General features: G+C 51.3%; 1 protein-coding gene across 2 annotated transcripts in view; it reads right to left on the reverse strand.

Annotated features, from left to right (window-relative positions):
* LOC142250985 (calcium release-activated calcium channel protein 1) overlaps positions 1–16,193 on the reverse strand; it is a 48,870-nt gene extending 32,677 nt beyond the window's left edge. Inside the window, exon 1 of one of the 2 annotated variants that reach the window (XM_075323449.1) lies at positions 15,710–16,193. In XM_075323449.1, the coding sequence (XP_075179564.1) occupies positions 15,710–15,943 (234 nt within the window). In that variant the 5' untranslated portion in view covers positions 15,944–16,193. The remainder of the gene's footprint in view (positions 1–15,709) is intronic. The other variant, XM_075323459.1, reaches the window with a different exon arrangement.
* Between the last annotated feature and the right edge of the window lie 215 nt (positions 16,194–16,408).

Here is a 16,408-nt window from a genome sequence, read left to right on the forward strand (position 1 = left end):
AATATCATCTGATCGGTTTGCTGGAAGGCAAAGCGATCAGATGATGTCAGGTTCAAGTGCCTGAATCCCATCACACATCAGCTGATTGTATAAAAGCCGATTATACAATCAGCTGATGCATCGGTGCAAAAAAAAAAAAAATAATACTCACTTATGTGCTGTGCTGATTACCGGCAGCTCCTGCAGCGATCGATTGGACAGGAGTCTGATCCCGTCCGATCGCTGCAGCAGCTGCCGGTAATCAGCTGATGAAGTCCCCTGACGGCAGGATCAGCTGATAGCCGGCCGGGCGCGAAAAAGCCGCCGAGACTACGATCAGCTGATGCGTCAGGTGACTGCATCAGGTGATCCACCGCCAGGTCCTGCAAGCAAGGTCCTGCCCCGGGGAGACTGCACACAGCCGGAGCGGCGGTACCGGGAGGAGATGGGAGCGGACATGGCACCGGGACCCTGCAGACAGGTGAGTATATGACATTTTTTTTTTTCTACTGTTCACTTTGGTTTTCGCCGCTGCCTCCACCTCCCGCCCAGACACGGCGCCGCACGGAGCTGACATGCACAGGACGGGAGGTGGAGGCAGCGGTGATGGTACCGGGAGGATTCATGCTTCTGTGTTTACCAACAGAAGGAATCCTCTTCCTGTACACGTCACTTTACTGCCCACCCCTTGCGTGTATAGCTGCGTTTTTAGTCATAGAAACGCGGCTATATGCGTTTTTCATTGCGTTTTTAACATCTCATTGAATTCAATGAGTGAAAAACGCAGTGGAAAACGCAGAAATAATTGACATGCTGCGTTTTTGTGGTCACCACAAAAACGCAGCTAAAAAAAAAAACGCTGTGTGCGGACAGCACTTATGAAAACCCATTGACATTGCTGGGGAAGCAATATCACTGCGTTTTCAGCACAAAAACGCGGCAAAAACGCCTAGTGCGCACATACCCCTAGTCTCCACACACATCAGCGAGCCGGCAGACAGGAGGACATCGCGATGCTGCAGGGGACCAGCTCCACACAGGTCAGCGGCGCTGCTGCCGGCATAGAGAGGAAGATGATCTATGCTGCAGGGAGTGAGGACAGGTGAGTATAAGGCTATGTTCACACACTGCGTTTTTCACCTGCGTTTTTGGTCCGTTTTTGGTCCGTTTTTGCTGCAGAAATTTCTTGAGAAATTCTTGTAACCTTTCTGCAGACATTCCCCAGCAAAACCTATGGCAAAAAAAATTAGCTGTGCGCACACTGCGTTTTTTTCTTAAGAAAATTCTTTCAGTAGATTTTCTTAAGAAAAAGAATGAGCATGTCACTTCTTTTCTGCAGCTAACTGCGTTTTTTGCCATAGATATTTGGCACAATAACGCAGGGAGCAACCAGCGGTAAAAACGCACCAAAAACGCACCGAAAACGCACCGAAAACGCGGCAAAAACGCAGGTGCGTTTTTGGTGCGTTTTTTTAACACAGGTGCACTCTTAAGAAATTTCTTAAGAAATTTTCTTAAGAAAAATCATTTTTCTAGTGTGAACATAGCCTTAACGTTTATTTTTTTTTTCTGTGCTATAGGATACAGGCCATTTAGCAGGATGGGGTATATAGAGCGATGAGGGCATATACCAGGATGGGGTATATTATGAGCAAGATGGGGGTATATCGCAAGATGGGGGTATTTATCAGGATGGGGGACATATATACAAGGATGTGGATCATATACAAGGCAGGAGGATCATTACCAGGATGGGGTACCTTAGAAGAGAATTTGGGGACATTACCCCTATAATAGTGTCAGCAGCAGATCCTCGCCTCATAACAGTGTGTTCATGACCACATTTTTTGCTTAAAATTTTATTTTCCTCCTCCTCCTCTAAAAAGGGTGCGTCTTATGAGGTCCGGTGCATCTTATAGTCCGAAAAATACGGTACATGATGGATATTTCAGGACCAAGAACACATTCCGAGAATCCATAACAAGAGCACGGCTTACTCTGCTATTCTGCAGACTTCTAGTCATATTAAAGGGATTAGGCGGTATTAATAAGCGACTCAGAGGAGCATAACCATGGAGAGGTCAGACTTCTCATGAGATGAAAAGTAATTTACTTTGTTTTCCAACAATCCCCTTCTTTATGCGTATGTCACTTATTGGTAATGCTGGGTAAGTCATTGAAAATAACATTGACCTCTGCTTTTAATAAATATTTTCTGAACACAACTACCTGCAGAACATTAAGCCATTCACACTGAGATAGAAAAAGAGAAAAGCAGCAATAATGTGAAAGTATGTTCATAAGAGCCGAGAACAGAACAAATGGTTTCTGGATTTTCTTTTTAATTAAGACATTCCTGACTACAAAGAATATAGGAGTCCAATGGAGACACCAAAGCGAGGTCTAAGGCCAAGCAATGCCCCTAGCTGGGACCTTTGTGCACTTAACACCAACTTCATGGAAACCAAAACAGAAACAGGATACGATCTTGTAATGACAGATGACAGGAAACCCTGAGCATGGAGGGTGGGAAGTGCCGGAAACCCTGCAGATATCGGAGCCTCGGGCCACAGCGTGTAGGCCATCATTAACTCTATATACAGCAATGCAAGCGGGAAAGACAGAATGTTACTTACAATAAATGGATTGTTTAACAATGGAAAATTATTTAGAATACTGAAAAATATTTGCAAAACAAATGTCCATACAGTTATTTGCATGGGACTGACCTCCACTTCACAAATTGCGCCAAAAACATTTTCTTTGACAACATTCAAGTTAAGAAAAAGAAGCACTACAGTGTAAGGCCTTGTGCGCACACTGCGGTTTGCTTCAGAAATTTCTGCAGAAAATGGTAACCTTTCTTCAGACATTCCCCAGCTAAACCTATGGAAAAAATTCTAACATGATAGAGAAATAAATAAATATATATATATATATATATATATATATATATATATATATATATATATATATATATATATATATATATATATATATATATATTTATTTATTTCTCTATCATGTTAGAATTTTTTCCATAGGTTTAGCTGGGGAATGTCTGAAGAAAGGTTACCATTTTCTGCAGAAATTTCTGAAGCAAACCGCAGTGTGCGCACAAGGCCTTACACTGTAGTGCTTCTTTTTCTTAACTTGAATGTTGTCAAAGAAAATGTTTTTGGCGCAATTTGTGAAGTGGAGGTCAGTCCCATGCAAATAACTGTATGGACATTTGTTTTGCAAATATTTTTCAGTATTCTAAATAATTTTCCATTGTTAAACAATCCATTTATTGTAAGTAACATTCTGTCTTTCCCGCTTGCATTGCTGTATATACACACACATATAATAAATATATGTGTATGTATATATATACACACACATATAATAAATTATATATATATATATAGCATGGCGGATGGACCACGTTTGGGAGTGCGCAGCATGGCGGATGGACCACGTTTGGGAGTGCGCAGCATGGCGGATGGACCACGTTTGGGAGTGCGCAGCATGGCGGATGGACCACGTTTGGGAGTGCGCAGCATGGCGGATGGACCACGTTTGGGAGTGCGCAGCATGGCGGATGGAGCACGTTTGGGAGTGCGCAGCATGGCGGATGGAGCACGTTTGGGAGTGCGCAGCATGGCGGATGGAGCACGTTTGGGAGTGCGCAGCATGCCGGATGGTGCACGATGGGGAGTGCGCAGTATGGCGGATGGAGCACGTTTGGGAGTGCGCAGTATGGCGGATGGAGCACGTTTGGGAGTGCGCAGCATGGCGGATGGAGCACGTTTGGGAGTGCGCAGCATGGCGGATGGACCACGTTTGGGAGTGCGCAGCATGGCGGATGGACCACGTTTGGGAGTGCACCGTAAGGACACAATTTCGGAGCATGACAGACAGAAACAGAATAAGGCAATTATATATATACTAGAAGGTGGCCCGATTCTACGCATCGGGTATTCTAGAATTTACGTATTGTGTAGTTCATGTATGATTTTTGTTATATATATATATATATATATAGATGTTGTTGTGTGTAGTTACCAAGTGTTTGTGTAGGGCGCTGTACATGTTCTGAGTGTCGCGGGGGGTGAGAGCGGTGTTGTATGTGTGTTGCGTTGTTTGTGGAGTGCTGTGTGTCTGTAGCGTTGTGTGTGTGTGTGTGTGTGTGTGTGTGTGTGTGTGTTGTGCGGTTTGTGTGTTGTGCGGTTTGTGTGTGTGTGGTGTGTTTTGGGGGGAGGTATGTTTTGAGCAATGTGTGTGTTGTGCAGTATGTGCGTATATTTGTGTGTGCAGCGTTGTCTGTGTGTGTGGGTGTCTGTGTAGGGCGTTGTTTGTGATTCCTAGTGTGTGTGTGTTGTGCAGTGCGCGTGTGTGTGTGTGTTGGGGGGAGGTGTGCACCTCCCATCGTGCTCCATCCCCCATGCTGCGCACCCCCCATCGTGCTGCATCCCCCATGCTGCGCACTCCCAAACATGCTCCATCCGCCATGCTGCGCACTCCCAAACGTGGTCCATCCGCCATGCTGCGCACTCCCAAACGTGCTCCATCCGCCATACTGCGCACTCCCAAACGTGCTCCATCCGCCATACTGCGCACTCCCCATCGTGCTGCATCCCCCATGCTGCGCACTCCCAAACGTGCTCCATCCGCCATGCTGCGCACTCCCCATCGTGCTCTATCCGCCATGCTGCACACTCCCAAACGTGCTCCATCCGCCATGCTGCGCACTCCCAAACGTGCTCCATCCGCCATGCTGCGCACCCCCTATCATGCTCCATCCGCCATGCTGCGCACTCCCAAACGTGCTCCACCCGCCATGCTGCGCACTCCCAAACGTGCTCCATCCGGCATGCTGCGCACTCCCAAACGTGCTCCATCCGCCATGCTGCGCACTCCCAAACGTGCTCCATCCGCCATGCTGCGCACCCCCCATCGTGCTCCATCCGCTTGGGAGTGCGCAGCATGCCGGATGGTGCACGATGGGGAGTGCGCAGTATCGCGGATGGAGCACGTTTGGGAGTGCACAGCATGGCGGATGGAGCACGTTTGGCAGTGCGCAGCATGGCGGATGGAGCACGTTTGGGAGTGCGCAGCATGGCGGATGGACCACGTTTGGGAGTGCGCAGCATGGCGGATGGACCACGTTTGGGAGTGCGCAGCATGGCGGATGGACCACGTTTGGGAGTGCGCAGCATGGCGGATGGACCACGTTTGGGAGTGCGCAGCATGGCGGATGGACCACGTTTGGGAGTGCGCAGCATGGCGGATGGACCACGTTTGGGAGTGCGCAGCATGGCGGATGGACCACGTTTGGGAGTGCGCAGCATGGCGGATGGACCACGTTTGGGAGTGCGCAGCATGGCGGATGGACCACGTTTGGGAGTGCGCAGCATGGCGGATGGACCACGTTTGGGAGTGCGCAGCATGGCGGATGGACCACGTTTGGGAGTGCGCAGCATGGCGGATGGACCACGTTTGGGAGTGCGCAGCATGGCGGATGGACCACGTTTGGGAGTGCGCAGCATGGCGGATGGACCACGTTTGGGAGTGCGCAGCATGGCGGATGGAGCACGTTTGGGAGTGCGCAGCATGGCGGATGGTGCACGTTTGGGAGTGCGCAGCATGGCGGATGGTGCACGATGGGGAGTGCGCAGCATGGCGGATGGAGCACGTTTGGGAGTGCGCAGCATGGCGGATGGAGCACGTTTGGGAGTGCGCAGCATGGCGGATGGACCACGTTTGGGAGTGCGCAGCATGGCGGATGGACCACGTTTGGGAGTGCGCAGCATGGCGGATGGACCACGTTTGGGAGTGCGCAGCATGGCGGATGGACCACGTTTGGGAGTGCGCAGCATGGCGGATGGACCACGTTTGGGAGTGCGCAGCATGGCGGATGGACCACGTTTGGGAGTGCGCAGCATGGCGGATGGACCACGTTTGGGAGTGCGCAGCATGGCGGATGGACCACGTTTGGGAGTGCGCAGCATGGCGGATGGACCACGTTTGGGAGTGCGCAGCATGGCGGATGGAGCACGTTTGGGAGTGCGCAGCATGGCGGATGGAGCACGTTTGGGAGTGCGCAGCATGGCGGATGGAGCATGATGGGGGGTGCGCAGCATGGCGGATGGAGCACGTTTGGGAGTGCGCAGCATGGCGGATGGAGCACGATGGGGAGTGCGCAGCATGGCGGATAGAGCACGATGGGGAGTGCGCAGCATGGCGGATAGAGCACGATGGGGAGTGCGCAGCATGGCGGATAGAGCACGATGGGGAGTGCGCAGCATGGGGGATAGAGCACGATGGGGAGTGCGCAGCATGGGGGATAGAGCACGATGGGGAGTGCGCAGCATGGGGGATGGAGCACGTTTGGGAGTGTGCAGCATGGCGGATAGAGCACGATGGGGAGTGCGCAGTATGGCGGATGGAGCACGTTTGGGAGTGCGCAGCATGGCGGATGGAGCACGTTTGGGAGTGTGCAGCATGGCGGATAGAGCACGATGGGGAGTGCGCAGCATGGCGGATGGAGCACGTTTGGGAGTGCGCAGCATGGGGGATGCAGCACGATGGGGAGTGCGCAGTATGGCGGATGGACCACGTTTGCTCAGCCTCTCTCCTTCCAGCCTCCCTCAGCATCAGCCTCCCCCTCCCAGCCTTCCCAAAGATCAGCCTCTCTGCTCCCAGCCTCCTCCAGCACGCCGTGCTCCTCTGCCGACACTCACCCACACAACCGATCGCATCCACTCACACACACAACCGATCGCATCCACTCACACACACAACCGATCGCATCCACTCACACACACAACCGATCGCATACACTCACACACACAACCGATCGCATACACTCACACACACAGACACTGACGATATTGCACATACGCGCTGATACTCACAACATCCGGGGATATCACATGCTTCTGGCCATGTGATCCTCCGTCAGGTCCTGGAAGCTCACAGCACAATATCGCCGCCGAGAAGCAAGCGATATCCCAGGATGTTGTGAGTATTTGGATGCGATGTGATGTGTGAGGTATGTGTGAGTGTGATCTGATTTGTGTGTGTGTGTGTGTGTGCTGTTATGTGTGTGTATGTTCCGCAGCTGCAGGACCTTGATGTGTGGATGCGATGTGATGTGTGTGTGAGGTGTGTGTGAGAGTGAGTGTGAGCCGGTGTACACTGGTAACTATGATACACATCGGGTAACTAAGGGACCTTAGTTACCCGATGTGTATAATGGTTACCAGCTTTCACGGCCTCCGTTAAGATCCCAGCATCGCAAGGTTATGTCTGGCGCTGCCGGGATCCTGACGGAGCCGGTGTAGAAGCAAGCGATATCCCAGCATGTTGTGATGTGTGAGGTGTGTGTGAGAGTGAGAGTGATCTGATGTGTGTGTACTCACCTGGGAATCGGAGCCCCGTGTCAGTTGGGCCAGAGCGAGCGTGCATTGCGTGAGGGGGGCGGGGCCTGCAGAGAGCCGGGGCGAGAGGCCAATCCGTGTGGGGGGCGGGGCCATGGCGAGCCCAGCGGCCAATCAGCTTTGTGTCACCGTAAGGACACAATTTCGGAGCATGACAGACAGACAGACAGACTAAGGCAATTATTTATATATATATATATATATATTTTTTTTTTTTTTTTTTAAAGAAAAAAAAAAAGAAAAAGAAAATAAAATGGCTTTCATGCATTGACCTCATACCTACGACATTCTATGGGGCTGTGCACATGCCCGATCCCCCATGGAAAGCATGCAATGGCCCACAGGGCGATGAGACGCCCATGGGGCTAGAGACCTGTGCTATTTACATAGGACATATGAAAGTAATAAAACAGATTTTCTTTCATATTACACAATATACCGTATTTTTCGGACCATAAGACGCACTTTTTTCCCCCCAAATGTTGGGGGAAAGTTGGGGGTGCGTCTTATGGTCTGACTGTGGCTGCGGGGAATGAGGTGCTACGGTGGAGCGGGTCATCGGGGGCACGAGCAAGCTGTAGCAGCGCCTGCCATGACCACGCCCATCCTCCCGCCCATTTCTCAGCGCAGAAGACGGCGCTGACAGGTGGGCGGGAGGACGAGCGGGGACGCGTGCATAGTAAAGAGCCGGTCCGCATGATCACCCCTGGCAATTACAGCCTGGAGTGATCATGTGCGGCTATATTCACTGCCCCCCGCACATCATCATCAGTGCGGGGTGCAGTGAATCAGTGTACTCACCCGTCCCCCTGCTGCACGCGATGTCTTGCTGTCTGTGCCACAGACAGGAAGACATCGCGTGCTGCAGGGGAACGGCTACACACACACACACACACACACACACACACACGTCAGCGGCGCAGAGAGGAAGATGATCGGGGCTGCAGGGAGTGAGGAAAAGGGGAGTATAAACGTTTGTTTTTTTTCTCTGTGCTATAGGATACAGGCCATATACCAGGATGGTATATGAGCACGATGGGGGCATATAGCAGGATGGGAGTATATGAGCAGGAGGGATAAGGGGTATATGAACAGGATGGGGGTATATGAACAGGATGGGGGTATATGAACAGGATGGGGGAATATGAACAGGATGGGGGAATATGAACAGGATGGGGGAATATGAACAGGATGGGGGAATATGAACAGGATAGGAGTATAGGATCAGGATGGGGGTATATGAACAGGATGGGGGTATATGAACAGGATGGGGGTATATGAACAGGATGGGGGTATATGAACAGGATGGGGGTATATGAACAGGATGGGGGTATATGAACAGGATGGGGGTATATGAACAGGATGGGGGTATATGAACAGGATGGGGGTATATGAACAGGATGGGGGTATATGAACAGGATGGGGGTATATGAACAGGATGGGGGTATATGAACAGGATGGGGGTATATGAACAGGATGGGGGTATATGAACAGGATGGGGGTATATGAACAGGATGGGGGTATATGAACAGGATGGGGGTATATGAACAGGATGGGGGTATATGAACAGGATGGGGGTATATGAACAGGATGGGGGTATATGAACAGGATGGGGGAATATGAACAGGATGGGGGAATATGAACAGGATGGGGGAATATGAACAGGATGGGGGAATATGAACAGGATGGGGGAATATGAGCAGGATGCTGGTATATAAGCAGGATGGGGGTATATGAGCAGGATGGGGGTATATGAGCAGGATGGGGGTATATGAGCAGGATGGGGGTATATGAGCAGGATGGGGGAATATGAGCAGGATGGGGGAATATGAGCAGGATGGGGGAATATGAGCAGGATGCTGGTATATAAGCAGGATGGGGGCATATAGCAGGATGGGGGTATATGAGCAGGATGGGGGTATATGAGCAGGATGGGGGTATATGAGCAGGATGGGGGAATATGAGCAGGATGGGGGAATATGAGCAGGATGGGGGAATATGAGCAGGATGGGGGAATATGAGCAGGATGGGGGAATATGAGCAGGATGGGGGAATATGAGCAGGATGGGGGAATATGAGCAGGATGGGGGAATATGAGCAGGATGGGGGAATATGAGCAGGATGGGGGAATATGAGCAGGATGGGGGAATATGAGCAGGATGGGGGAATATGAACAGGATGCTGGTATATAAGCAGGATGGGGGTATATGAGCAGGATGGGGGTTTATAGCAGGATCATATACAAGGCAGGAGGATCATTACCAGGCTGGGGTACCTTAGTAGAGAATTTGGGGACATTACCCCCATAACAGTGTCAGCAGCAGATCCTCGCCCCATAACAGTGTGTCATGACCACATTTTTTTGCTTAAAGTTTTATTTTCCTATTTTCCTCCTCTAAAACCAGTGTGCGTCTTATAGTCCGGTGCGTCTTATAGTCCGAAAAATACGGTAAACACAGAGATGGGTAGGAAGGGGTTAATTGATCACAGAGGCTCCTGCTTGTAGGTCAGAACGCTTTTTTGACCTGACAGGTTCCCTTTAACCCCTTTGGACACCATAAAATAATATATCACAGTCAGGATGCACATGTATGGTGCGGGCTCAAGAGTCGAGCCAGGTCCATAAAGGGCAGATTATGGCTATGATACACAGCCAGCATCTGCAGCGATCAGCACCAGCCCTGATCACAGAAGTTTATTTAAATATCGCCATCATTCTCTGACAGTGGCATTAAAGGGAAGGTATCGCGGTTTTTTATTTTTGTATTAAAAATAGTGATTATGAAATCAAGTATTTCTAATACAAAATGAAAATCGCAGCTTATTTAGTTTTTATGTAATTCTTATTTTACTGGAGGCACTGGGGGCTGCCATGCTGGATTTGCAGTGTGTGTAATGACAGTAACTCCTTCCTTTACGGCAGCCCCTGTGCATAGACTCTGATAGTCGGGGTCCGACCCCATGAAGTACGTTAGAGTGGGCGTCTGCTGTGACCTGGACGCGCTCCCTGGGCTGTCCAGAACACAACAGAGGGAGGAGTTCAGCGCCATTATTGTGGAGCTCACAGCGTGTGCTGTTTGCTCCACTTTACCCCTGTCACCCGCCGGGATGTGTGAGTACGGGCCGCCGCCCCTCCCCCCGCCGTTACCGTCTCCAATGACACCCCCTCCCTCCGTTCTCCCCAGCCCCTGCTCTGCCCCAGCTACTGACGCCGCCCCTCCCCCCGCCGTTACCGTCTCCAATGACACCCCCTCCCTGCGTTCTCCTTAGCCCCTGCTCTGCCCCCTGCCACAGCGTCTGTCAGCGTCACAAGGTCCCCATCAAGGGTGATTATGAGTGTGAGTCGGCGCTTGCGATGCTGTGCAGTGAGCTTCCAGGACCCGCGAGAGGATCACATGGGAAGCATGTGATATCTCCGGATATTGTGAGTGTGTGCTCGCGATTGTACAGGTATGTGCGATATCGTGAGTGTGTGTGAGTGTATGCGATCGGATGTGTGAGTGTATGCGATCGGATATGTGAAATGTCGGCCGGACGCAGGGGAGGATAGCATGCAGCACAGCTGCCTGGAGCGCCCACCGGAGGTCACAGGGAGGAATGATGTGAAAGGTGTGTGTGAGTGTGTGGCACAAGGTCCCCATCAGGGGTGATTGTGTGTATAGCACAAGGTCCCCATCAGGGGTGAGTGTGTGTGTGTGTAGCACAAGGTCCCCATCAGGGGTGATTGTGTGTGTGTGTGTGTGTGTGTGTGTGTGTGTGTGTGTGTGTGTGTGTGTGTGTGTGTGTAGCACAAGGTCCCCATCAGGGGTAGGGGTGTGTGTGTGTGTAGCACAAGGTCCCCATCAGGGGTGTGTGTGTGTGTTACATGTCATTCTCTGTTATCTGTTGTAAACACTCAGATTAGGAGGGGGGAGGCGCCACCACATACAGGAGAGCAGACTCCGCCCACTTTACTGCAGGCTGTAATCTGAGCTTTTTATACAGTGGAAATTCAGTAGGATTTCAGAAGCTGCTCCCCCTAGTGTTTAACAGTGTAAAATATCAAACTTTTTAATTTTTTTTTTTTAATATTTTGCACAATAAAAAAAAAAAAATATTTAAACATTATTACTTTACATTTTTTCAGTTATTTTTTTTGACGATACCTTCCCTTTAAGCATGACTGCTAATGCACACGCTCACTAGCTTTTTCCAATAAAAAAAAAAAAAAAAAAAGTCCCAAAATTTAGCAACATTGTGTTCTCATGCCATTTTTGCTTCACTCAAAGTGGATGGAGCGAGGGTGGGACTGGACACCAAATTCATGACAAGCAACATCTTTTCTTACACCACTCTTCAAATGATGGATAATCTTTTTAAAGGAAAGGAAGCCTATGAGTCCAATGCAAAAAGAAGCAAATGTAGCGCAGTTTAGTTTTTACCCTAGGCCATTGTATGGAACAAGTCTGCTGTACTTTTCCATAAGCCTAAACAGGAAAGAAAGCAGCAGAATCGATGGGGAAGGGTCTATATATGTAACCTATGTAGTAAGAATAATGGGTGAAAATAGCACAAGTCCCTGATTTATATTTCCTATTGTTTTTTTAACCCACTTCTGGCTTTGGATTTAAAAAAAAAATAAAATAAATAAACCCAAACCAACATACTTCTAAAAAAAACAAACAAACCCTGTAGTTTCTCTTAAAATGCATGTATATGAAAGCAGCCTAGTATGTACAACTATTAGGGGTTAACTTCACCGTTTCTCATAAACAGATATGCAGTACATTATTACGCCCTGCCACTGTATTATTAAACCTTCATGGCTAAATCTTGTGATGAAAGCTGGAGCTAAACACAACTATGGCAATGTCCTAATCTATTAATACTAGTATTTCATAATCCCAAACTATGCAAAGGCTTAACTGTAAGAACTGGGTCTGCGGCACTCATCAAATGTGCAAAATCCTCCAGAAACGTATACTAGCTGGGTTCACAACGACAGCGATCGTACAGCTCAGAAAAGGTGGAAACGGAAACCACAATTCTCACATGACTGTAGAACAAGGATTACTTCTATCTAGTACAGTCAATCAGATTTTCATTTTATAAAGAAGGAACAGATAAATTAAAAAAAAAAAAGTTTATAAACAAATGCATAGATCAGTTCCAGTCTGGTGAGGTCTATGGTCCATGTAGCCGCTGGTCCAAGGAGGAGCGAGCGATAGAGGGGGCAGGTTATAGGGAACACAAGTCGTCTGTACAGAGATTTATCAGTGCTTTTTTTTTAATCAAGCGTCTGCTGTAAGAAAGCCGTGGAGCTCTATGCAGCAAAAGCACCTTTAATTCTCAGGTGATGATCTGCAAATTTCCGAGGTCTAGTTCAGCAGGACCTCTATTCTCCTGGACTAGTCCCGCCTCAGCTGCTGTGATCACACCCAGTCGGCATGATTGACATTTTCACTACGCTCGGTCATCACCTCAGTACAGAGTCTTGTGCGCCTTCACCAGAATCCCTACAATTAAGCTATGATTGGACACAGTGACAATGTCAATCACGCCGAGTGGGTGTGATTCCAGCACTCGAGACCAGGACTAGTCAGTGGAAATAGCTGATCTGACCAGTCCTGGCTACTCACCATATCACGTGCGGTGAAACACCTATCGCTGCCCAGAGTTTTGTCTTGTTACATGGGACACTGGAGTTTGGGGGCTTCCTCCTCACATGCTCTAACAATTTAGGACACGCTTCTGTCAGTGTAACAAGGCAGTGTCCATATTTACGTTATACTGGTTACCTCCCTAGACAAACCTACTGTGGTTTGCTAATTAAAAGTAATTAGGAATCTATTAATAACATTTCCTCAAGTCCTTTTTTTCTATTCCCATAGAAGCCCTTTAAACTGTTTAGCACCCAGAGGTTGCAGCTATTTTGGGTTTCAGAGTTTTTTGTTGTTTTTTTTTTATCAACATTGAAGCCATAACTTCACATTTTTGTATTTTTTTGATAACCTTTTTGAGGCACATATAAAAGTACAAGATAATAAACTTACACAATGCTACAAATGGTGGATAACTTCCTAATTGCTGGGGTCTGACTGCGGGGACATCCCAGCAATTCTGAGAATAGGGCTCGTCTTGAATGGGGCAGAGGAGCGCTGCTCAGCCTCCGCTTCATTGTCTATGGGACTGTTGGAGAAAGCAGACCTGGCCGCTAGAAACCCACTCATAACCCAAGTTACCATCACAGAGGAGCGAACATAGGGTGACAAAAGGAAGCTCCTTGCTTCTATCCAACCATGGGATCTCAGAAGATAACTGGCTGGATAGAGAAAGGGTTAATAAATAGATCAAGGAAAGAAAGACAAAACATTCTTCCCATATCTGCCAATCGATGGAATACCATTTCCCACAGGTGATTAGTAGGATCCTCACTGCCAACCCACTACAAGCAAGAGGGGCAGAATCCCAGAGGCCCCCACAATGGGTACTCCTATCACATATGTCACACAAAAAGTATTTGTGGGGGTATAAGCCCTCGTTATGCAGCCGACACTGTCACCACACAGAGTAACAAAAATTCAGGAACAAACGCTTGGTCAGCAGTGGTGTGTCAGACAAGTCACAACCGCAAATGACGGCAATCAAGGGGGCTGCCCACCTGTGGAATGTTTTGGGGTTTTTTTATATATATATTATACACACGAACACATGTATCGCTGTCATCTTGCGTTCACAGCATTTTGGGCGCAGCATGTTTCAGCTGCATCCAAAATGCTGCATTGTACAGTACGAGCACAGGGGAAGAGACTTCTAGAAATCCCATGCCCACCGAGCATGTACGGCTCACAGCGTAAACTGACCTGCGGTGCGGCTCGGAGAGCCCTGGCATGTCAATTATTTGCTGCGGAGTCGCAAGCGTTCGCCACAGGGAGAACACAGCGAGAGACAACAGCGCCCAGAACCCAAGCAGTTTGCTGTCTCCTGTAGAGGAGCCTTGCAGGCCCGCAGGTGAGGACCCGCCGCATCCAGGAAACAGCAGGTCCTCATCGTGGGCACAGACCCTTACAGGGTCTGTTTCCTGCACATTCAACTTTGATGTGGCACCAGGCTGCTCCTCCTGTCACCACCAGGCAGCCCTCCACACGCGGGGCCCGGCTGCTCCTCCTGTCACCACCAGGCAGCCCTCCACACGCGGGGCCCGGCTGCTCCTCCTGTCACCACCAGGCAGCCCTCCACACGCGGGGCCCGGCTGCTCCTCCTGTCACCACCAGGCAGCCCTCCACACGCGGGGCCCGGCTGCTCCTCCTGTCACCACCAGGCAGCCCTCCACACGCGGGGCCCGGCTGCTCCTCCTGTCACCACCAGGCAGCCCTCCACACGCGGGGCCCGGCTGCTCCTCCTGTCACCACCAGGCAGCCCTCCACACGCGGGGCCCGGCTGCTCCTCCTGTCACCACCAGGCAGCCCTCCACACGCGGGGCCCGGCTGCTCCTCCTGTCACCACCAGGCAGCCCTCCACACGCGGGGCCCGGCTGCTCCTCCTGTCACCACCAGGCAGCCCTCCACACGCGGGGCCCGGCTGCTCCTCCTGTCACCACCAGGCAGCCCTCCACACGCGGGGCCCGGCTGCTCCTCCTGTCACCACCAGGCAGCCCTCCACACGCGGGGCCCGGCTGCTCCTCCTGTCACCACCAGGCAGCCCTCCACACGCGGGGCCCGGCTGCTCCTCCTGTCACCACCAGGCAGCCCTCCACACGCGGGGCCCGGCTGCTCCTCCTGTCACCACCAGGCAGCCCTCCACACGCGGGGCCCGGCTGCTCCTCCTGTCACCACCAGGCAGCCCTCCACACGCGGGGCCCGGCTGCTCCTCCTGTCACCACCAGGCAGCCCTCCACACGCGGGGCCCGGCCGCTCCTCCTGTCACCACCAGGCAGCCCTCCACACGCGGGGCCCGGCTGCTCCTCCTGTCACCGCCAGGCAGCCCTCCACACGCGGGGCCCGGCTGCTCCTCCTGTCACCACCAGGCAGCCCTCCACACGCGGGGCCCGGCTGCTCCTCCTGTCACCACCAGGCAGCCCTCCACACGTGGGGCCGGGCTGCTCCTCCTGTCACCACCAGGCAGCCCTCCACACGTGGGGCCCGGCTGCTCCTCCTGTCACCGCCAGGCAGCCCTCCACACGTGGGGCCGGGCTGCTCCTCCTGTCATCTTTCAGGCCAGTAATTCTCCACTTCTGCCCAGTGGACAGACTGCTGACGCCCCTCGGGCCGCCGTACAGACCCCTCCATACAGGGGTAACCTTGAGCCGAGGCAGCGGCCCCTCTTACCATGGCGAATCCGGAGAGCAGCGCCGAGGTGCGGCTGGAGGCTTTGAGCTTGGCCCGGCTCAGGTAGAGCTTCCTCCAGGACAGCGCCTGCATCGAGTGCTCGTTCAGACTCATGAGCTCCACGTAGCTTCGGCTAATCCACTCCGGGTAGGACAACTCCTCCTCCTTCACCTCCTGCTGCTGCGGCCGCGGGCGGGATCTCTGTGCTGCTGCTGGACTGGACTCCGGTAACATTTGCCCACAGCCTAGTAGAGCTCGCCCAGCCGCCTCATGGTACGCACCGGGGAACGGGAAGGCCTCCTAGGGGGAGATAGTGACAGCGCCGCAGGCCTCTGCCAGAGAGGGCGTCACCCGCCCTTACCCTCAAGTCTGACTCACAGCAAAGTCTGCCTTACTTCTGCCAACCAGCTTCTCTGTGGTCGATACTTCCGCCAACCAGCTTCTCTGTGGTCGATACTTCCGCCAACCAGCTTCTCTGTGGTCGATACTTCCGCCAACCAGCTTCTCTGTGGTCGATACTTCCGCCAACCAGCAGAGGCTAAACAGAAGCATTGTGCGGGAACTTCCCCCTATTCTACACAGATCACTTATAGTTTTGGTCATTGACCGCCCCCTGCTGGCTGGAGGATTAATAGCTGCTATCTATTTAGGGAGGAAAGTGACAACACTATTTGTTCTGTTCTTACAGGGGATGTCCAC

This window comes from Anomaloglossus baeobatrachus, chromosome 1, assembly GCF_048569485.1.
Source record: "Anomaloglossus baeobatrachus isolate aAnoBae1 chromosome 1, aAnoBae1.hap1, whole genome shotgun sequence".
NCBI lineage: Eukaryota > Metazoa > Chordata > Amphibia > Anura > Aromobatidae > Anomaloglossus > Anomaloglossus baeobatrachus.